This window comes from Oncorhynchus mykiss, chromosome 21 (assembly GCF_013265735.2).
Source record: "Oncorhynchus mykiss isolate Arlee chromosome 21, USDA_OmykA_1.1, whole genome shotgun sequence".
In the NCBI taxonomy this organism is placed as follows: domain Eukaryota; kingdom Metazoa; phylum Chordata; class Actinopteri; order Salmoniformes; family Salmonidae; genus Oncorhynchus; species Oncorhynchus mykiss.
The window spans coordinates 18,917,272-18,939,268 of NC_048585.1; the positions used below are offsets into that span (position 1 = coordinate 18,917,272).

General features: G+C 45.3%; 1 protein-coding gene across 6 annotated transcripts in view; it reads right to left on the bottom strand.

The window, feature by feature from the left end:
- LOC110501015 (ankyrin repeat and sterile alpha motif domain-containing protein 1B) overlaps positions 1-21,997 on the bottom strand; it is a 308,010-nt gene that overhangs the window by 53,729 nt on the left and 232,284 nt on the right. For all 6 annotated transcript variants that reach the window (XR_005038543.1, XM_036957167.1, XM_036957166.1 and 3 more), the window contains 2 exons: positions 17,622-17,720; positions 16,180-16,332 (listed from right to left, as the gene is read on the bottom strand). Coding sequence is in view for 5 of the 6 variants with exons in the window: in XM_036957167.1 (XP_036813062.1) it covers positions 16,180-16,332; positions 17,622-17,720 (252 nt within the window). In the remaining variant the exon portion in view is untranslated. The remainder of the gene's footprint in view (positions 1-16,179; positions 16,333-17,621; positions 17,721-21,997) is intronic.

The window sequence follows — 21,997 nt, forward strand, 5'->3', positions numbered from 1 at the left end:
ATTAAAACAAATACAGAAACACACACAGAATAGTCAATAGTCAGCAGGATTGATTGAACGGCACAGAAGAGTTTCATACGTTCCCATCCCCACTGCACCCCATAGAACACACAACCTCTAGAGAAGAGAGAGAGAGCCATACTACACTGCACCCCATAGAACACACAACCTCTAGAGAAGAGAGAGAGAGAGAGAGAGAAAGTCATACTACACTGCACCCCATAGAACACACAACCTCTAGAGAAGAGAGAGAGAGCCATACTACACTGCACCCCATAGAACACACAACCTCTAGAGAAGAGAGAGAGTCATACTACACGGCACCCCATAGAACACACAACCTCTAGAGAAGAGAGAGTCATACTACACTGCACCCCATAGAACACACAACCTCTAGAGAAGAGAGAGAGAGAGAGAGAGAAAGTCATACTACACTGCACCCCATAGAACACACAACCTCTAGAGAAGAGAGAGCGAGAGATAGAGAGAGCCATACTACACTGCACCCCATAGAACACACAACCTCTAGAGAAGAGAGAGAGAGAGAGAGAGAAAGTCATACTACACTGCACCCCATAGAACACACAACCTCTAGAGAAGAGAGAGAGAGAGCCATACTACACTGCACCCCATAGAACACACAACCTCTAGAGAAGAGAGAGTCATACTACACTGCACCCCATAGAACACACAACCTCTAGAGAAGAGAGAGAGTCATACTACACTGCACCCCATAGAACACACAACCTCTAGAGAAGAGAGAGCGAGAGATAGAGAGAGCCATACTACACTGCACCCCATAGAACACACAACCTCTAGAGAAGAGAGAGAGTCATACTACACTGCACCCCATAGAACACACAACCTCTAGAGAAGAGAGAGAGAGAGAGAGAGAAAGTCATACTACACTGCACCCCATAGAACACACAACCTCTAGAGAAGAGAGAGAGTCATACTACACTGCACTCCCATAGAACACACAACCTCTAGAGAAGAAAGAGTCATACTACACTGCACCCCATAGAACACACAACCTCTAGAGAAGAGAGAGAGTCATACTACACTGCACCCCATAGAACACACAACCTCTAGAGAAGAGAGAGCGAGAGATAGAGAGAGCCATACTACACTGCACCCCATAGAACACACAACCTCTAGAGAAGAGAGAGAGAGAGAGAGAGAAAGTCATACTACACTGCACCCCATAGAACACACAACCTCTAGAGAAGAGAGAGCGAGAGATAGAGAGAGCCATACTACACTGCACCCCATAGAACACACAACCTCTAGAGAAGAGAGAGAGAGAGAGAGAGAAAGTCATACTACACTGCACCCCATAGAACACACAACCTCTAGAGAAGAGAGAGAGAGAGCCATACTACACTGCACCCCATAGAACACACAACCTCTAGAGAAGAGAGAGTCATACTACACTGCACCCCATAGAACACACAACCTCTAGAGAAGAGAGAGAGTCATACTACACTGCACCCCATAGAACACACAACCTCTAGAGAAGAGAGAGCGAGAGATAGAGAGAGCCATACTACACTGCACCCCATAGAACACACAACCTCTAGAGAAGAGAGAGAGTCATACTACACTGCACCCCATAGAACACACAACCTCTAGAGAAGAGAGAGAGAGAGAGAGAGAAAGTCATACTACACTGCACCCCATAGAACACACAACCTCTAGAGAAGAGAGAGAGTCATACTACACTGCACTCCCATAGAACACACAACCTCTAGAGAAGAAAGAGTCATACTACACTGCACCCCATAGAACACACAACCTCTAGAGAAGAGAGAGAGTCATACTACACTGCACCCCATAGAACACACAACCTCTAGAGAAGAGAGAGCGAGAGATAGAGAGAGCCATACTACACTGCACCCCATAGAACACACAACCTCTAGAGAAGAGAGAGAGAGAGAGAGAGAAAGTCATACTACACTGCACCCCATAGAACACACAACCTCTAGAGAAGAGAGAGAGTCATACTACACTGCACTCCCATAGAACACACAACCTCTAGAGAAGAAAGAGTCATACTACACTGCACCCCATAGAACACACAACCTCTAGAGAAGAGAGAGAGAGAGAGAGAGAGAAAGTCATACTACACTGCACCCCATAGAACACACAACCTCTAGAGAAGAGAGAGCGAGAGATAGAGAGAGCCATACTACACTGCACCCCATAGAACACACAACCTCTAGAGAAGAGAGAGAGAGCGAGAGAGAAAGTCATACTACACTGCACCCCATAGAACACACAACCTCTAGAGAAGAGAGAGCGAGAGATAGAGAGAGCCATACTACACTGCACCCCATAGAACACACAACCTCTAGAGAAGAGAGAGCGAGAGAGAGAGTCATACTACACTGCACCCCATAGAACACACAACCTCTAGAGAAGAGAGAGAGAAAGTCATACTACACTGCACCCAATAGAACACACAACTCTAGAGAAGAGAGAGCGAGAGAGAGAGAGAGTCATTCTACAAAAAACACAGAGAAAGAGGCAGCAGCAAGCACATCAATGGAGAAGCACCACGAATAACAGTGTACAGTATATCTTCATCCCCTCTCACTCCTTCCACTTCTGTCTCCTCTCTTTCTCTGTACAGTATATCTCCATCCCCTCTCACTCCTTCCCCTTCTGTCTCCTCTCTTTCTCTGTACAGTATATCTCCATCCCCTCTCACTCCTTCCCCTTCTGTCTCCTCTCTTTCTCTGTACAGTATATCTCCATCCCCTCTCACTCCTTCCCCTTCTGTCTCCTCTCTTTCTCTGTACAGTATATCTCCATCCCCTCTCACTCCTTCCCCTTCTGTCTCCTCTCTTTCTCTGTACAGTATATCTCCATCCCCTCTCACTCCTTCCCATTCTGTCTCCTCTCTTTCTCTGTACAGTATATCTCCATCCCCTCTCACTCCTTCCCCTTCTGTCTCCTCTCTTTCTCTGTACAGTATATCTCCATCCCCTCTCACTCCTTCCCCTTCTGTCTCCTCTCTTTCTCTGTACAGTATATGTCCATCCCCCCTCACTCCTTCCCCTTCTGTCTCTCTAATCATTCTTTCCCCTTCTTATTCCCCGTAGACTTACCTTCCTTCTAAAAGGGGTATTCTGTACGAAAGGTCTTGGAGAGAGGAACACGCAATTCCAGCAGCTCTTCTTGGCCTTCCCCCAGAGCTGTGTGCTCCCCCTCTGCTTCTCGGAGAGACAGACTAATACATGTAGCTCCTTTTAGCTGTGAGTCACAATCCAGTCCAGCAGTAAATAGCAGAGAAGAGGAGGAGTGTGCCCTCTCTCTCTCCCTCTCTCTACGCTTGGTTTCCTATCTCCTCTCTGTAAACTCCCCCTTCTCGCTCTCCTCTTTATTTTTCCTCCTCTCTCTCTCTATTTCTCCCTCCCTCTCTCTCTCGTTCTCCAGATTCCAGAGGTTTTCCACCGTTCTGCCACTCCTCCTTCCTCCTCAGCTGCGGCAGAGAGACTGTCTCTCCCACATCTCTTCCTGAAACCCCCGCTCTACGCTGCTCGCTCTTTCTCTCTCTCCACCTCGTTACTATGGAGATGCGGGGCCCATCCAGAGATGGGCTCATGCACACTGGCTGTCGGTGTAGGTGAGTGAGTGAGTGTATATGTGCCTAAATGCGCGAGTTAATGTCCGTGCATACCAGTAATGCAGAGCTCCTGTGTATCCCTGCATATCTCTCTACCACTCTCCACCCATTATAATCCGACACCACACTACAGCCTAGAATAGAATAACATAACGTTAACGGAGCTAACAGAGCTAACGGAGCTAACAGAGCTAACGGAGCACAGCTGACTGAAGCTCTCCCTCCTTCAGGTTCTCTGACTCCTTTGGGGTTTTCCACAGAATATCATCATCATTGTAAAGAGTTACGGAATGTTTGGGTACAGGACCCATATGTTGAAACTTGAATTAAACACACACATGCGCACACAGCGATGGGACTTGACAACAGGTGTGTGTGGGTGTGTGTATGCTATAGTGAGTGTGTGTGTGCTATAGTGAGTGTGTGTGTACGTAATACATGAAACCTAAGCCATCTAGCTTGGCTTTGCGTCATCCCATTCCTAACTATAAGTATCATTCATGTGATACTATGTTTAAGGGATAATGCCTTTCGAAGCCGGTGTTCGGAGGATATATTGGCACAAGTGTTGTAAGGCTTAAGACGAAGTATAGGGCCGGCAAACCATGCCAATATATCCCCCAAACACACGCTTCCAGGGCATTATAACTTTTATACAACGGGTTACCAACATATTCAAATAACGATTGACATATTTTCATTAAAAAAAACATTATTTGGATGAATTGACTCATACTATTTCATCCTTCCACGAGATATAGTCCCGACACAAATCTAGGGTTGCTACCCAAGCCGGCTGGTCGTTTGTTCTATCGGTTCGGTTGCCAGAGATGCGACCCAGTCTTCAGTCACTTTGTTCTGTATCTATGGACGTGACCCAGTTGTTCGTTCTAAATGTTCCACTGCCATACTGGCTGGCAACGTTCTTATCCCTTGCTTGCCAGTTAGACAACTACGGCTAATTTACAGTCACATCAAAAAGTGCAGCCAGAATAACAGAAAAGTAGCTGCATTTGTGTTTGTTTGAGCTGTTTTCTAGTGACATTTACTTGGATACATCCATAACACTGAGATAATGAGGCGCGATTTCGCCTGGTATAGAAAATGTGCTCTCTCATCAGGACACTGTTGTTGAGAGGAGAAAGCCAACAACACAGCTAATTAATCACTTCAAACTGATGCTGGAAAGACTGTAAACTAGCAGCATTTAATTTAGTACTAACTGTTTTTAATTGACATTTCTTTGTATATATATATATATAAAAATGCTGGCAGGTGATTTATGATTTCGACTGGCTGAGAAAAGCTGTCTGCCTGTCTGATTCGTCCCGAAATGTTAATTTACTATGAGATAGGTGGAGATCGGATTTCAATATTGAAACAATGAGAGACAGACAGCAAGGTTTATACAAATCTCTGCTGTTGAAAACTAAATGTTAGTCTAAAAGAATTGTTAGATAATGTCTAGATGCTTTTTACAGTGGAGATCAAGTTTATAAATTGCCTGGCTGGGCTGATGAGATAGTGGATTGCGCAGTCAGATGGAACAGAGTAAATAGGCATTTTAACATCATAGATTTAGCTGGTGGTAACGTGTGGAATAGACACTGGCTAGAATGCGGTTTTAACCAATCAGCATTCAGGATTAGAAGCACCCGTTGTATAGTTTACAGTAGTACAAAACTGTCAGGGTCAGAACATGAAGTTACAGCATCTCTCACTACACCTCCTACTCTATTCTACCATAAAGGGGTGTTGTGAATCCAAAGAGGAATTAACAAGCAACGGTCAGAGAATGCAACATAGTAGCACATGCAGCACTGTACAGTCCTCAGGCAAAACCACCCACACACCAATGAACATCAAGTACTAACTTACCCCTCTATCAAGATAACCTACAAGCAGTACGCATTCAACACACATAAACATGTACACACACGTGCAGTACCCATATGAACCACACACGCACGCACGCACGCACGCACGCCCTCCTACATATAATCATCCTAACACAAAACATGCATTAAGATTCAATTATTTGCAGCTTAGAAGTGTGTCCAACTGACCAGCAGTGTGTGTGCTGTGGCTAACGAAGGCAGAAACCATCTGGTGGTGTGATGGGAAACAATCTGTGTATTTGGAGAGGTGACAGAGAAGGTGACACACACACACACACACACACACACTGTGCATTTGGACAGGTGACAGAGAAGGTATGAAATGCACAAACAAAGGGACACATCTGATTTAAAATCCTCCATCCACATATACAGTCTCTATGGTAACTACTAGCTGAGGCGTCATGGCAACAGGGCAGAGCTGGGATAAAAAGGCTAAACTATTATGGCTTGATGACTTATTGACCACCCACCATTATTGTGTTCAAGACTGGATATTAGCCAAGCAGAATGGGGAACAGTGTGTGTGTGTGTTTACGGGACGTCTTATTGCCATTTCCCCTTCAAGGAGCATATTATACGATCAGTGAGGAATGCAGAGAGACTTGTCCAGCCCTGTGGGAGTATGACACACACACACACACACACACACACACACACACACACACACACACACACACACACACACACAAAGAATACGGCACGGAGCACCCTACAGCACTAACCCAGAAACACGCCCTCACATGTAAGGAATGAGCATGAAGCAATACACAGCCACCTAAAATCACTGACCTGTTAGCCCAGGTAGACAACACTAGTTATTACTAGTAGTCCCATTTCACAGAAATAACCTCTGCTTTCAACGAGATTTCCCAGCTTTTACTCCCTAACACACACACACACAATCCCCACACACACTCCCCAAACCGTGTTCTCTGTCTGAGATCCTGTTCATTTCATCAACAAAGATCGTGACAAAAATATTTGTCAAACACCTATTTTTCAGTGGCAATTGACAAGTCAATAAATTACTACATAGTCCCAGAAAAAAATCTATAACTAAAATGATTTTCGTTTTAGTTGACTAAAACATAACGAGACAAAATTATCTCTGTAACAAAAATCTAACTACTAAGTGGACTGGACAATAGTTTCTGAGACTGAGAGCTTTTCAATCATTTGTTAAAACTACACCTTATTCAGTCGTGTTACCTCATTAACTAGCTATAGCTAACAACCTGGGGTGTATTCAGCAGGACGCAACGTTTTGGAACAGTCAGATGGTACAGTCAGATGGAAATATGTTATGTAAAACAAACATGCCTCTCTGACATGTTGAATAAGGAATAACTTTGGCTCTATTCATGGTATCTCTATTTGCAACGTTCAGGAAAGTTTTTAAAACTGAACGTGACCCTGGTAACATTACCAATAGCCTGTTACACAAACATTTGGTGAGAAAGAAAAAGGGATAGCAAACAAATTGACTAAGACTAAATCTAACAAACAGTGCCAAAATGAACACTGGTCTGAGAGGGTCAAGAAAACCACTGAGTCTCACATTAAGAGGAAGAGGTCCTGGGGGGAAATAACAGCCTCAACTTCTCTACCACTTTAACTCTCTAGAAAGCTTTCCAATCATGCTGAATTTCCTAATTACTCCATTCAGCGCTCTCAGCCTTTGCCTCCTCTAGGTGTCTTAATGGAGTGGTGCCACTCTCTGTCTGCCTGACAACAGGGAGGAAGGTGGAAATGAAAGGATGTGGCGCCATCTTGTGCATGGTTATGTTACTGCAGCTGTCTCTCCAACATCAATCATGTCATAGTCATCATAGCAATAATACAAACTCTACATGTCTGTTTCAATCATTAAACGTTGCATTTAGCAATAAGTGCCTTGCTCAAGGGCACATGGACAAATGTTTAACCTAGTCAGCTCAGGGATTCGAAACAGCGACCTTTCAGTTACTGGCCCAACGCTCTTAACCGCGAGGCTACCTGCCTATTCCACTTGGAATGAGTCTGCATTCTTACCAATCCCATGTCTAGGATGTAAGCAGCTTTGAAAGGAACAAGGTTAAAAAGCTAAAAGCCTATCTTAAAGCTCAAAACACATCTAAATCAAGTAGATCTCTGTGGCTCAAAAGCTGAATATGATTTGTCTACTGGAATGATTCATGATGGTGTTCAGTAGTTACACAGCCCAATAACAGATTTTGGTGCTACATGAAATCGTCCAATAAGAATGCTCATTTACGTGTTCTATTCAATATGGTTGGACATTTGGGTGCTTCCTCACATATCTTCTGTGAGAGAAGCCTGGCGATCTGTTCTGAAGATTGAGCTAGACGTCAATGCTTCTTTGACATTTACAACAAGGAAGCTCTTGCAACCGGTCTATGAAGTTAGTTGTGTGTGTGTGTGTGTGTATGTGTGTGTGTGTGTGTGCGCGTGTGTGTGTGTGTGTGTGTGTGTGTGTGTGTATGTGTGTGTGTGTGTGTGTGTGTGTATATATATATATATATATATATATATATATATATATGTGTGTGTGTGTGTGTGTGTGTGTGTGTGTGTGTGTGTGTGTGTGTGTGTGTGTGTGTGTGTGTGGAGAAGAGGAAGGATTAAGAGGTGTTTCTGTAGCAACACAGTTCTAATCCCACAACAGCAGGCCTGTATATGTACACACACAGACACCTAGTTCTATTTTAAACCTTTCCACAATGGCCCTCCGCCTCTCCATTGTCTCCCCGGTCGCCACAGAATCTGTGGCCCATTGAGATTATAAAGTGATTTACTGGGAAATCAATCGAGAAACAATTCTCCCCATCACTCTCCCTCTGTTATTTACCATCTCTCTCTCATGGTATTCTCTCTCTCTATACTCTCTCTCTATATACACTGCTCAAAAAAATAAAGGGAACACTTAAACAACACAATGTAACTCCAAGTCAATCACACTTCTGTGAAATCAAACTGTCCACTTAGGAAGCAACACCGATTGACAATACATTTCACATGCTGTTGTGCAAATAGTATAGACAACAGGTGGAGCATGTCCAGAGCATGGAGGCGCTACCAGGAGACAGGCCAGTACATCAGGAGATGTGGAGGAGGCCGTAGGAGGGCAACAACCCAGCAGCAAGACCGCTACCTCCGCCTTTGTGCAAGGAGGAGCAGGATGAGCACTGCCAGAGCCCTGCAAAATGACCTCCAGTAGGCCACAAATGTGCATGTGTCTGCTCAAACGGTCAGAAACAGACTCCATGAGGGTGGTATGAGGGCCCGACGTCCACAGGTGGGGGTTGTGCTTAATGCCCAACACCGTGCTAGACGTTTGGCATTTGCCAGAGAACACCAAGATTAGCAAATTCGCCACTGGCGCCCTGTGCTCTTCACAGATGAAAGCAGGTTTACAGACGACGTGGAGAACGTTCTGCTGCCTGAAACATCCTCCAGCATGACCGGTTTGGCGGTGGGTCAGTTATGGTGTGGGGTGGCATTTCTTTGGGGGGGCCGCACAGCCCTCCATGTGCTCGCCAGAGGTAGCCTGACTGCCATTAGGTACCGAGATGAGATCCTCAGACCCCTGGTGCGGTTGGCCCTGGGTTCCTCCTAATGCAAGACAATGTTAGACCTCATGTGGCTGGAGTGTGTCAGCAGTTCCTGCAAGAGGAAGGCATTGATGCTATGGACTGGCCCGCCCGTTCCCCAGACCTGAATAAAATTGAGCACATCTGGGACATCATGTCTCGCTCTAGTCCAGGTCTGGGAGGAGATCCCTCAGGGGACCATCCGCCACCTCATCAGGAGCATGCCCAGGCGTTGTAGGGAGGTCATACAGGCACGTGGAGGCCACACACACTATTGAGCCTCATTTTGACTTGTTTTAAGGACATTACATCAAAGTTGGATCAGCCTGTAGTGTGGTTTTCCACTTTAATATTGAGTGTGACTCCAAATCCAGACGTCCATGGGTTGATAAATTTCATTTCCATTGATAATATTTGTGTGATTTTGTTGTCAGCACATTCAACTATGTAAAGAAAAAATTATTTAATAAGAATACTTCATTCATTCAGATCTAGGATGTGTTATTTTAGTGTACCCTTAATTGTTTTGAGCAGTGTATATATATATTCTATCTCTCTCTCTCTCTATATACAGTGCCTTGCGAAAGTATTCGGCCCCCTTGAACTTCGCGACCTTCTGCCACATTTCAGGCTTCAAACATAAAGATATAAAACTGTATTTTTTTGTGAAGAATCAACAACAAGTGGGACACAATCATGAAGATGGATGGGAAAGCATGAAAGAGAGAGAAAGAGAGACAAAGAGCAACCATCTAGGTTACGGCTTCAGAAGCCTCTGTCTGCCTTTAAACTCGTCTACAGGAGGATTCCACAGCAGGAATCTGACCCTAGACCTGCTGTTAAGCACTCAACTGTTCAGCGCAGCGCCATACATCTGACAGGCTCAATGACTGCCTATGGGGGCTACCACATTATTGCTGACTAACTGATCTAAGATCAGAGAGCTCCCCCAAATTACACAATTCCTCATTTTAAAGTCATCTCTGGAATGGGAAAATTGGGATTCCCACATTGGGTTTGAGTACAAAAGTAACAGATCACTACTTCCTAAAGTTAGCAACATATCTAAGAGCGAATGGATCTCATGTAACCTACAGTGCCTTGCGAAAGTATTCGGCCCCCTTGAACTTTGCGACCTTTTGCCACATTTCAGGCTTCAAACATAAAGAAATAAAACTGTATTTTTTGTGAAGAATCAACAACAAGTGGGACACAATCATGAAGTGGAACGACATTTATTGGATATTTCAAACTTTTTTAACAAATCAAAAACTGAAAAATTAGGCGTGCAAAATTATTCAGCCCCTTTACTTTCAGTGCAGCAAACTCTCTCCAGAATTTCAGTGAGGATCTCTGAATGATCCAATGTTGACCTAAATGACTAATGATGATAAATACAATCTACCTGTGTGTAATCAAGTCTCCGTATAAATGCACCTGCACTGTGATAGTCTCAGAGGTCCGTTAAAAGCGCAGAGAGCATCATGAAGAACAAGGAACACACCAGGCAGGTCCGAGATACTGTTGTGAAGAAGTTTAAAGCCGGATTTGGATACAAAAAGATTTCCCAAGCTTTAAACATCCCAAGGAGCACTGTGCAAGCGATAATATTGAAATGGAAGGAGTATCAGACCACTGCAAATCTACCAAGACCTGGCCGTCCCTCTAAACTTTCAGCTCATACAAGGAGAAGACTGATCAGAGATGCAGCCAAGAGGCCCATGATCACTCTGGATGAACTGCAGAGATCTACAGCTGAGGTGGAGACTCTGTCCATAGGACAACAATCAGTCGTATAATGCACAAATCTGGCCTTTATGGAAGACTGGCAAGAAGAAAGCCATTTCTTAAAGATATCCATAAAAAGTGTTGTTTAAAGTTTGCCACAAGCCACCTGGGAGACACACCAAACATGTGGAAGAAGGTGCTCTGGTCAGATGAAACCATAATTGAACTTTTTGGCAACAATGCAAAACGTTATGTTTGGCGTAAAAGCAACACAGCTGAACACACCATCCCCACTGTCAAACATGGTGGTGGCAGCATCATGGTTTGGGCCTGCTTTTCTTCAGCAGGGACAGGGAAGATGGTTAAAATTGATGGGAAGATGGATGGAGCCAAATACAGGACCATTCTGGAAGAAAACCTGATGGAGTCTGCAAAAGACCTGAGACTGGGACGGAGATTTGTCTTCCAACAAGACAATGATCCAAAACATAAAGCAAAATCTACAATGGAATGGTTCAAAAATAAACATATCCAGGTGTTAGAATGGCCAAGTCAAAGTCCAGACCTGAATCCAATCGAGAATCTGTGGAAAGAACTGAAAACTGCTGTTCACAAATGCTCTCCATCCAACCTCACTGAGCTCGAGCTGTTTTGCAAGGAGGAATGGGAAAACATTTCAGTCTCTCGATGTGCAAAACTGATAGAGACATATCCCAAGCGACTTACAGCTGTAATCGCAGCAAAAGGTGGCGCTACAAAGTATTAACTTAAGGGGGCTGAATAATTTTGCACGCCCAATTTTTCAGTTTTTGATTTGTTAAAAAAGTTTGAAATATCCAATAAATGTCGTTCCACTTCATGATTGTATCCCACTTGTTGTTGATTCTTCACAAAAAGATACAGTTTTATATCTTTATGTTTGAAGCCTGAAATGTGGCAAAAGGTCGCAAAGTTCAAGGGGGCCGAATACTTTCGCAAGGCACTGTATACACACACACACACACATACTCTCTCTCAATTTAAGGGGCTTTATTGGCACGGGAAACATATGTTAAGATTACCAAAGCAAGTGAAACAACAAAAATTAACAGTAAACAGTACACTCACAAAACTTTTGTGACATTTCAAATGTCACAGTGTTGTAACAATGTGCAAATAGTTAATGTACAAAAGGGAAATAAATCAACATAAATATGGGTTGTATTTACAATGGTGCTTGTTCTTCACTGGTTGGCCTTTTCTTGTGGCAACAGGTCACACATGTTGATGCTGTGATTGCACACTGGTATTTCACACATCAGATATGGGAGTTTATCAGAATTGGATTTGTTTTCAAATTCTTTGTGGGTCTGTGTAATTTGAGGGAAATATGTGTCTCTAATATGGTCATACATTTGGCAGCAGGTTAGGAAGTGCAGCTCAGTTTCCACCTCATTTTGTGGGCAGTGAGCACATAGCCTGTCTTCTCTTGAGAGTCAGATCTGCCAACGGCAGCCTTTCTCAATAGCAAGGCTATGCTCACTGAGTCTGTACATAGTCAAAGAGTTCCTTACATTTGGGTCAGTCACAGAGGTCAGATATTATGCCACTACTCTCTGTTTAGGGCCAAGTAGCATTCCAGTTTGCTCAGTTTTTTGTTTAATTCTTTCCAATTTGTCAAGTAATTATCTTTTTGTTTGATCATTTAGTTGGGTGTAATTGTGCTCTCTCTCTCCAGTAGCCAGTGTGAAGAGCATTGACCTCTCTATCACCCCAGAGACAGAGTCCAGCTGCACTCCTAGTATACTCATTATAGGGCTTCTCTCTGTCACCAAACACACACACGTCGTTCCCATCCTCTTTCCTGTCCCCAGTGTCAGTGTGACGCAGTGGAAACCCTCTAACCCAAATGTAATGGTACTGTCATTTGTATACAGTAATCAGGAGTAGGAAGAGGGAGTCATGCTCTCAATGATTGCTAGTGAGGCACCACACACACGCGCGCACACACACACACACACACACACGCTGGAGTCACACGCTCAAGTCAAACGCTACTAATGAAGCAATGTGTTTTAATTAATAATAGTGTGAACGGGAGTCCCCCATCTGACAGATATTAACTATTGCACTGAAATTAACTCACAAATGCACACAAACACACAAATGTGTACATGCACACACACACCATGCACACTCACACACACGCACAAACGCAGGGGAGTGTACATACACACACACAGATTTTTGTGCAGAAGTGAATACCTTTGTCGGTCTCTTCTCTACCCTCCTGTGGCTCTAACTCAAACTACACCCTCCTCTCAATCCTTCACAGCCATTTCCTCTCCCTCTCCTCCATCTGAATAGTATACTAACATCCACCTGTGTAACACGCTGCACCTCCCCATTTGTTTTCAGATCCGAGAGGAAAGAGGAAAGGAGATGAGGAAAGGAGACTACCTCAGACTGCTGAGATGCATTCCACCCCCAGAAGAGCGAGAGTAGACAAGGAAAGCAGGCCACTGAGAGACTATTGAGGGACCCTGGACAAACAGTGTGGGTGGTTTCCCTGGTGTTGTGAGACATTGCCTCCTAAGTACTTATATAATCTCTCTCGCTCTCCCTCATCCCTTCATACCGCACTGGAGGAGAGAAAATACACCATCCTCCTCTCTTCTCACAGAAACCAGCAGGCACTCGATTTAATCAACTCTGACCACTAAATACAGGTGGTGTGTGTGTGAGAGGGTACAGTACATGTGTGTATCAATTCCCAGAAAGCTCTTACATATAGTAGCATATCTCCACCCTACCCGACACCCCAGACCCACTCCAATTTGCTTACCGCCCCAATAGGTCCACAGACGACGCAATCGCAACCACACTGCACACTGCCCTAACACATCTGGACAAGAGGAATACCAATGTGAGAATGCTGTTCATTGACTACAGCTCAGCATTTAACACCATAGTACCCTCCAAACTCGTCATCAAGCTCGAAACCCTGGGTCTTGACCCCGCCCTGTGCAACTGGGTCCTGGACTTCCTGACGGGCCGACACCCCAGGTGGTGAGGGTAGGTAACAACATCTCAGCTCTGCTGATCCTCAACACTGGGGCCCCACAAGGGTGCGTTCTGAGCCCTCTCCTATACTCCCTGTTCACCCACGACTGCGTGGCCATGCACGCCTCCAACTCAATCATCAAGTTTGCAGACGACACTACAGTGGTAGGCTTGATTACCAACAACGACGAGACAGCCTACAGGGAGGTGGTGAGGGCCCTCGGAGTGTGGTGTCAGGAAAATAACCTCACACTCAACGACAACAAAACAAAGGAGATGATCGTGGATTTTAACCTACCAACCCTGTAACCAACCAACCCATCATCCCTGCAAACAACCCACCAACCAACCAACCAACCAATCCACCAACGTTGTAACCAACCTAACAACCCTGTAACCCTGTTACCAACCCACCAACCCTGTAACCAACCTACCAACCCTGTAACCAACCCACGAGCCATGTAACCAACCCACCAACCCTGTAACCAACCCACCAACCCTGTAACCAACCAACCCTGTAACCCTGTTACCAACCCACCAGCCCTGTAACCAACCAACCCACCAGCCCTACAAACAACCCATCAACCAACCAACCAACCAACCCACCAACCTTGTAACCAACCCACCAACCCTGTAACCAACCCACCAACCCTGTGACCAACCCATCCACCCTGTAACCCACCAACCAACTCACCAACCATGTTACCAACCCACCAATCCACTAACCCTGTTACCAACCCACCAACCCTGTAACCAACCCTGTAACCAACCCATCCTCCCTGTAACCCACCAACCCTGTAACCAACCCACCAACCCTGTAACCAACCCACCAACCCTGTAACCAACCCACTAACCCTGTAACCAACCCACCAACCCTATAACCAAACAACCCACCAGCCCTGCAAACAACCCACCAACCAACCCAGCAACCCTGTAACCAACCCACCAACCCTATAACCAAACAACCCACCAGCCCTGCAAACAACCCACCAACCCTGTAACCAACCCACCAACCCTGTAACCAACCAACCCACCAACCCGTTAATCAACCCTGTAATCACCCTGTAACCAACCAACCAACCCTGTAACCAACCCACTAACCCTGTAACCAACCCACCAACCCTATAACCAAACAACCCACCAGCCCTGCAAACAACCCACCAACCAACCCACCAACCCTGTAACCAACCCACCAACCCTGTAACCAACCCACCAACCCTGTAACCAACCCACCAACCCTGTAACTAACCCACCAACCCTGTAACCAACCAACCCACCAACCCGTTAATCAACCCTGTAATCACCCTGTAACCAACCAACCAACCCTGTAACCAACCCACTAACCCTGTAACCAACCCACCAACCCTATAACCAAACAACCCACCAGCCCTGCAAACAACCCACCAACCAACCCACCAACCCGGTAACCAACCCACCAACCCTGTAACCAACCCACCAACCCTGTAACTAACCCACCAACCCTGTAACTAACCCACCAACCCTGTAACCAACCAACCCACCAACCCGGTAATCAACCCTGTAATCACCCTGTAACCAACCCACCAACCCTGCAAACAACACAGTAACCAATCCACCAACCCACCAGCCAACCCTGTAACCAACCCACGAACCCTGTAACCAACCAACCCACCAACCAACCAACCAACCCTGCAACCCACCCCCAACCAACCCTGCAACCCACCAACCAACCAACCCTGCAACCCACCAACCCACCAACCAACCAACCCTGCAACCCACCAACCCACCAACCAACCAACCCTGCAACCCACCAATCAACCAACCCTGCAACCCACCAACCAACCCTGCAACCCACCAACCAACCAACCCTGCAACCCATCAACCAACCAACCCTGCAACCCACCAACCAACCAACCCTGCAACCCACCAACCAACCAACCCTGCAACCCACCAACCAACCTTGCAACCCACCAACCACTCACTCACTGAAGGGTTTCCCCAACCAACCAACCCTGCAACCCACAACCAAGCTGTGTGTTCCAACGATCCAAAGATGACAAAATCTGTCAGGGGGACCATGTGACCACCACCTGTGCTCCACGTGTCATCATCTATCTTTTCTGTGGACTAAAGATAGATCCTAATAAACAAACTTGAAAATGAACATTTACTAGCAGAAATGTGTGTGCTTGCTTCTACTGTCTTCTTCAGTCAGTATTTCTATAGTAGCGTATGGGGAATAACAGCAGTGTGTTTTCAGCAAGCACATTAAAAAACAGTAATAACCAGCAATAACCAGTAATAGACTCACATTGATGAGTTCTAACTCCCAGATCTTCTTGACCAGTTCCATGGAGGTGTATCCGTTGATGAGGAAGGACTTAGTGTAGTCTCCCAGCTCCAGAGACTCCAGCCACTCAGCCACTGACGTGGGGTTGTTACCGTCATAGCCAATAGGACGCACCTGGAGGGGGAAGGAGGAGGGGACAGACTGTCACTAGATGATATGAAGAGCAATGATACCGGACACTAAAACTAGGGTGGGGGCAGAGAGGGAGGCAGGGAGGGAGGAAAGGAGGGAGGTGGGCAGAGAGGGAAGCAGGGAGGGAGGAAAGGAAGGAGGCAGGGAGGCAGAAAAAGAGGGAGGGGGGCAAAGAGGGAGGCAGGGAGGGAAGAAAGGAGGGAGGGGGCAAAGAGGGAGGTAGGGAGGGAGGAAAGGAGGGAGGGGAGCAGAGAGGGAGACAGGGAGGGAGGGGGCAGAGGGAGACAGGGAGGGAGGAAAGGAGGGAGGGGAGCAGAGAGGAAGACAGGGAGTGAGGAAAGGAGGAGGGGAAGCATAGCCTGTGCTGCATGTAAAATGATGACTTAAATACAGAAATTGGATATAAGATTCTGAATTCCATATCAACCCTTAGCACCCAAGGACATGATAAGCATTACAGAGAAAATACCACCTAGCCATTCAGAGGGAGAGGCAGGGCTAGTTACATACTGCTTACAGAATAGCTATCTAAATCCCTCAGATCAACAAGGGGTGTAGGGGCTAAAGGTTTATTTAGGATTAGGCAAATGCATCTTATTCTTCCCTATATTTACTTGGTATGGTGGTATGGTTGGTATGGTTTGTTGTCTTTTGTTGTCTTTTGCAATACAGTCAACACGACTTCAGAGGAGAAGAGCATTCTGCTTTTTCTCATAGAAGAGGATATATCTGAAGTAATAAGGATTCGGTATCCTACTTTTAAGAAGAGTTGGGACTTTGGAGTGAGCACATCGTGTGACATTTACCTAAAATGTGCATCCTTCTTTCCACAAGGTGAGGGAGAAGAGAGAGAGGATTTCTCTGTCGTTTGAAAACTTTGCAGGGATCAGAGAAGGGAAGTGCTGACTGAGATGAAATTTAAGAAGATTGGTTACCCTTAGTTCCTCCCTCCCTCTCTCATTTAATTGACATCTCTCACTTAGTTGGCTATATTGGTTGTGTGTGTGACTGCACAGGGAAAGACTCAACCATTTTGAATGTTATATCATTTTTAGAGCGATGTTCTATTGGCGAATAACTCAGATACACATGAAAACATGAAATGACCCCAGGATTAGACAGAACGTCGCTCAGAGATGCACAAATACAATATTTAATTCATACTGGTGAAGAGCTCATCTTCTGATGTTATCCCCTCCACAGAATCCTAATGATGCTAGATTCATTTTTACTGCAGTCCACACAAATGCACGCACGCACACAGTACTGACCCTGGGCAGTAGGCGTATGGCCTGTAGCAGCCTCTGTCTGTGGGCTGAGTTGAGGATCCCGATCTCCAGCAGGTCCTGGTCCTCCACCACGTTACTGCCCTGCATGGGGAACATACACATGACATCATCAGCCCATTGATCAGTGACATCATCATGCAGAGACCTCTGTTCACTACTCCACCCATCCCAATGCCTTGTTGTGAGGGGTATCTTGCATAAATGGCTACCAATAATCTAACTAGTTTCTTAGTTATTTACACTGTCATTTTTTGTGTAAGGCACTCCCTACCCCGCACGCAACCTATATTTATTTTCCCTTTTCTACTTTAACTATTTGCACATTATTACAACACTGTACATAAATATGAATTACATTTTTTGGTTTTTCACTTTTGTTTATTATCTATTTCATATGTAAATATATGTTTCCCATGCCAATAAAGCCCTTTAAATTGAAATGTAATTGACAGAGTGAGAGACCGAGTGAGAGACCGAGTGAGAGACCGAGTGAGAGACCGAGTGAGAGACCGAGTGAGAGACCGAGTGAGAGACCGAGTGAGAGACCGAGTGAGAGACCGAGTGAGAGACAGAGTGAGAGAGACAGAGACAGAGACAGACAGACAGACAGACATAATCTGATTGAGATTGCATAATCTGTGGATCTGTTGGGGCTACAGACATGAGTGCTATGGGTCAGTAGTCATTTAGGCAGGTTACCTTAGTGTTCTTGGGTACAGGCACTATGGTGGTCTGCTTGAAACATGTTGGTATTACAGACTCAGACAAGGAGAGGTTGAAAGTGTCAGTGACGAGACTTGCCAGTTGGTCAGCGCATGCTCGGAGTACACGTCCTGGTAATCCGTCAGGCCCTGCGGCCTTGTGAATGTTGACCTGTTTAAAATTCTTCCTCACATTGGCTGTTGAGAGCATGATCACACAGTCGTCTGGAATAGCTGATGCTCTCATGCATGTTTCAGTGTTACTTCTATGCACGCTTCGAGGCAAGTAATTTAGCTCGTCTGGTAGGCTCGTGTCACTGGGCAGCTCCCGGCGGTGCTTCCCTTGGTAATCTTTGATAGTTTGCAAGCCTTGCCACATCCAACGAGTGTCAGAACCGGTGTCGTACGATTCGATCTTAGTCCTGTATTGACGCTTTGCCTGTTTGATGGTTCATCGGTGGACTTAGCAAAATTTCTTATAAGCTTCCGGGTTAGAGTCCCGCTCCTTGAAAGCGGCAGCTCTACTCTTTAGCTCAGTGCAGATGTTGCCTGTAATCTATGGCTTCTGGTTGGGGTATTTACGTACAGTCACTGTTGGGACAACGTCTTCGATGCACTTATTGATGAAGCCAGTGACTGATGTGGGGTACTCCTCAATGCCAATGGAAGAATCCCGGAACAAATTCCAGTCTGTGCTAGAAAAACAGTCCAGTAGCTTAGCATCTGCTTCATCTGGCCACTTTTTATAGGCTTAGTCACTGGTGATTCCTGCTTTAATCAGGAGGATAGAATTATGGTCAGATTTGCCAAAGGGAGGGCGAGGGAGAGCTTTGTACGCATCTCTGTCTGTGGAGTAAAGATGGTCTACAGTTTTTTTTCCCTTTGGTCGCACATAACATGTTGGTAGAAATTAGGTTAAAATGGATTTAATTTTCCCTGCATTAAAGTCCCCACTTGGAGTGCCGCCTCTTGATGAGCGTTTTCCTGTTTGCTTATGGCCGTATACAGCTCATTGAGTGCGGTCTTAGTGCCAGCATCAGTTTGTGGTGGTAAATAGACAGCTACAAAGAATACAGATGAAAACTCTCTTGGTAGATAGTGTGGTCTACAGCTTATCATGAGATACTCAGGCGAGATACTCAGGCGAGCAAAACGTTGAGACTTCCTTAGATATCGTGCACCAGCTGTTGTTTACAAATATACATAGACCCCTCGTCTTACCAGAGGCTGCTGTTGTATCCTGCCGCCAGCTGTATGTTATTCATGTCGTCGTTCAGCCATGACTCGGTGAAACATAAGATATTACAGTTTTGAATGCCCTGTTGGTAGCATATACGTGCTTGAAGTTCGTCCACTTAATTATCCAGCGATTGTACATTGGCCAATAGTACCGATGGCAAATGCAGATTAGCCACTCGTCGCCGGATCCTCACAAGGCACCCCAATCTCCTCCCACGATACCTACGTCTCTTTCTCTGGCCAATGACGGGGATGAGGGCCTATTCGGGTGTCTGGAGTAAATACCTCGCGTTTGACTCATTTAAGAAAATGTATTCGCCCAGTTCAAGGTGAGTAATCGCTGTTCTGATGTCCAGAAGCTCTTTCCGGTCATAAGAGACTGTAGCATCAACATTATGTATAAAATAACTTATAAACAATGCAAAAAAACAAACAAAACAACACGGATGGTTAAGAGCCCATAAAACAGCAGACATCCCCTCCGGCGCTCTCTTCAAAAAGGGATGCAGCTTAAGCCCCACCTCTTCAACAGATATATCAACAAATTGGCAAGGGCACTAGAACAGTCTGCAGCACCTGGCCTCACCCTACTAGAATCTGAAGTCAAATGTCTACTGATGATCTGATGCTTCTGTCCTCAAACAAGGAGGGCCTACAGCAGCACCTAGATCTTCTGCACAGATTCTGGCAGACCTGGGCCTTGACAGTAAATCTCAGTAAGACAAAAATAACGGTGTTTCAAAATAGGTCCAGATACCAGGACTACGAATACAAATTCCATCTAGACACCGTTGCCCTAGAGCACACAAAAAACTATACATACCTCAGCCTAAACATCAGTACCACAGATAACTTCCACAAAGCTGTGACCTATTTGAGACAAGACAAGAAGGGCCTTCTATGCCACCAAAAGAAACGTAACATTCAACATAAACTCGAATGCTATTTGGCCCTAAACAGAGAGTACACAGTGGCAGAATACCTGACCACTGTGACAGACCTCAAAATTAAGGAAATCTTTGACGATGTACAGACTCAGTGAGGATAGCCTTGCTATTGAGAAAGGCCGCCATAGGCAGACATGAGAAGATAGGCTATGTGCACACTGCCCACAAAATGAGGTGGAAACTGAGCTATACTTCCTAATCTGTTGCCAAATGTATGACCATATTAAAGACACATATTTCCCTCAGATTACAGACACACAAAGAATTCGAAAACAATTCCAATTTTGATAAACTCCCATATTTATTGGGTGAAATACCAGTGTGCAATCACAGCAGCAACGTGTGAACTGTTGCCATAAGAAAAGGGAAACCAGTGAAGAACAAGCACCATTGTAAATACAACGCATATTTATGTTGATTTATTTTCCGTTTTGTACTTTAATTATTTGCACATCATTACAACACTGACAAATGTCTTTATTTTTTGGGAACTTTTGTAAGTGTAATGTTTACTGTCTATTTTGTATTGTTTATTTCACTTTTGTTTACAATCTATTTCACTTGCTTTGGCAATGTAAACAAATGTTTCCCTGCCAATAAAGGCCCTTACATTGAAATTGACAGAAAGAGCATGAGAGAGAGACAGAGCGAGAGAGAGACAGAGCGAGAGAGAGACAGACAGAGAGACAGACAGAGCGACAGAGCGACAGACAGACAGACATACAGACAGACAGACAGACAAAAGAGTGAATAAAGGACAGAGGAGAGAGGGAGAAAGAGAGAGTTTGAGAGAGAGAGAGAGAAGGCACCAGAGAGGTGAGGGGCTGGGGGTTGTCTCTCTCTCTCTCTGTGGAGCCCCAGCCTCAGGCTGTACTAAAGCCCAGACACAGATCACACCTGGTAGGGGGACTGAACTTGTCACTCCTCCACATCTCATTCATCCCCTCTCTTAATCTCCCTCTCTCTTGGCCTGGCTAGACAATAACATAGATAGCTATCGATCTGGAGCACTGAATACAGGGATGAAGGAGGAATGGAACGGCAGATTTCACAGCAATCTTTTTCATGTCATCCTCAACTCTAACCTGCTGCTCTATATAGACCAAGAGCCATGGGCTTATGTTGTATTCATGTACTGTATGGGGCGGTACATTAGAGTAACGTGATGCTATTGTATTATATTAGAGGAACGTAAGTTGCAATATCTTAGGGCATAAATACAGTTGTATTGAATTTACTAGCCAAAGTGTTGCACTACATGGGAATAGAGGGCCATTTGAGACACACACAGTCTCCTCCAGTGCCCTTGTTCGATAGACCACTCAGGCTGATTAAGAGAGCCCAGAACACCCAGCATCTGTTACGGTCACCGCCCTACACCGTCAGACCAGAGTAATGGCACCCAGAGCCGGGGCAGAGACGGATGGCTGGGGCTTCAAAGACATGACTAATTGCTCGCCGCTGGTCTCTG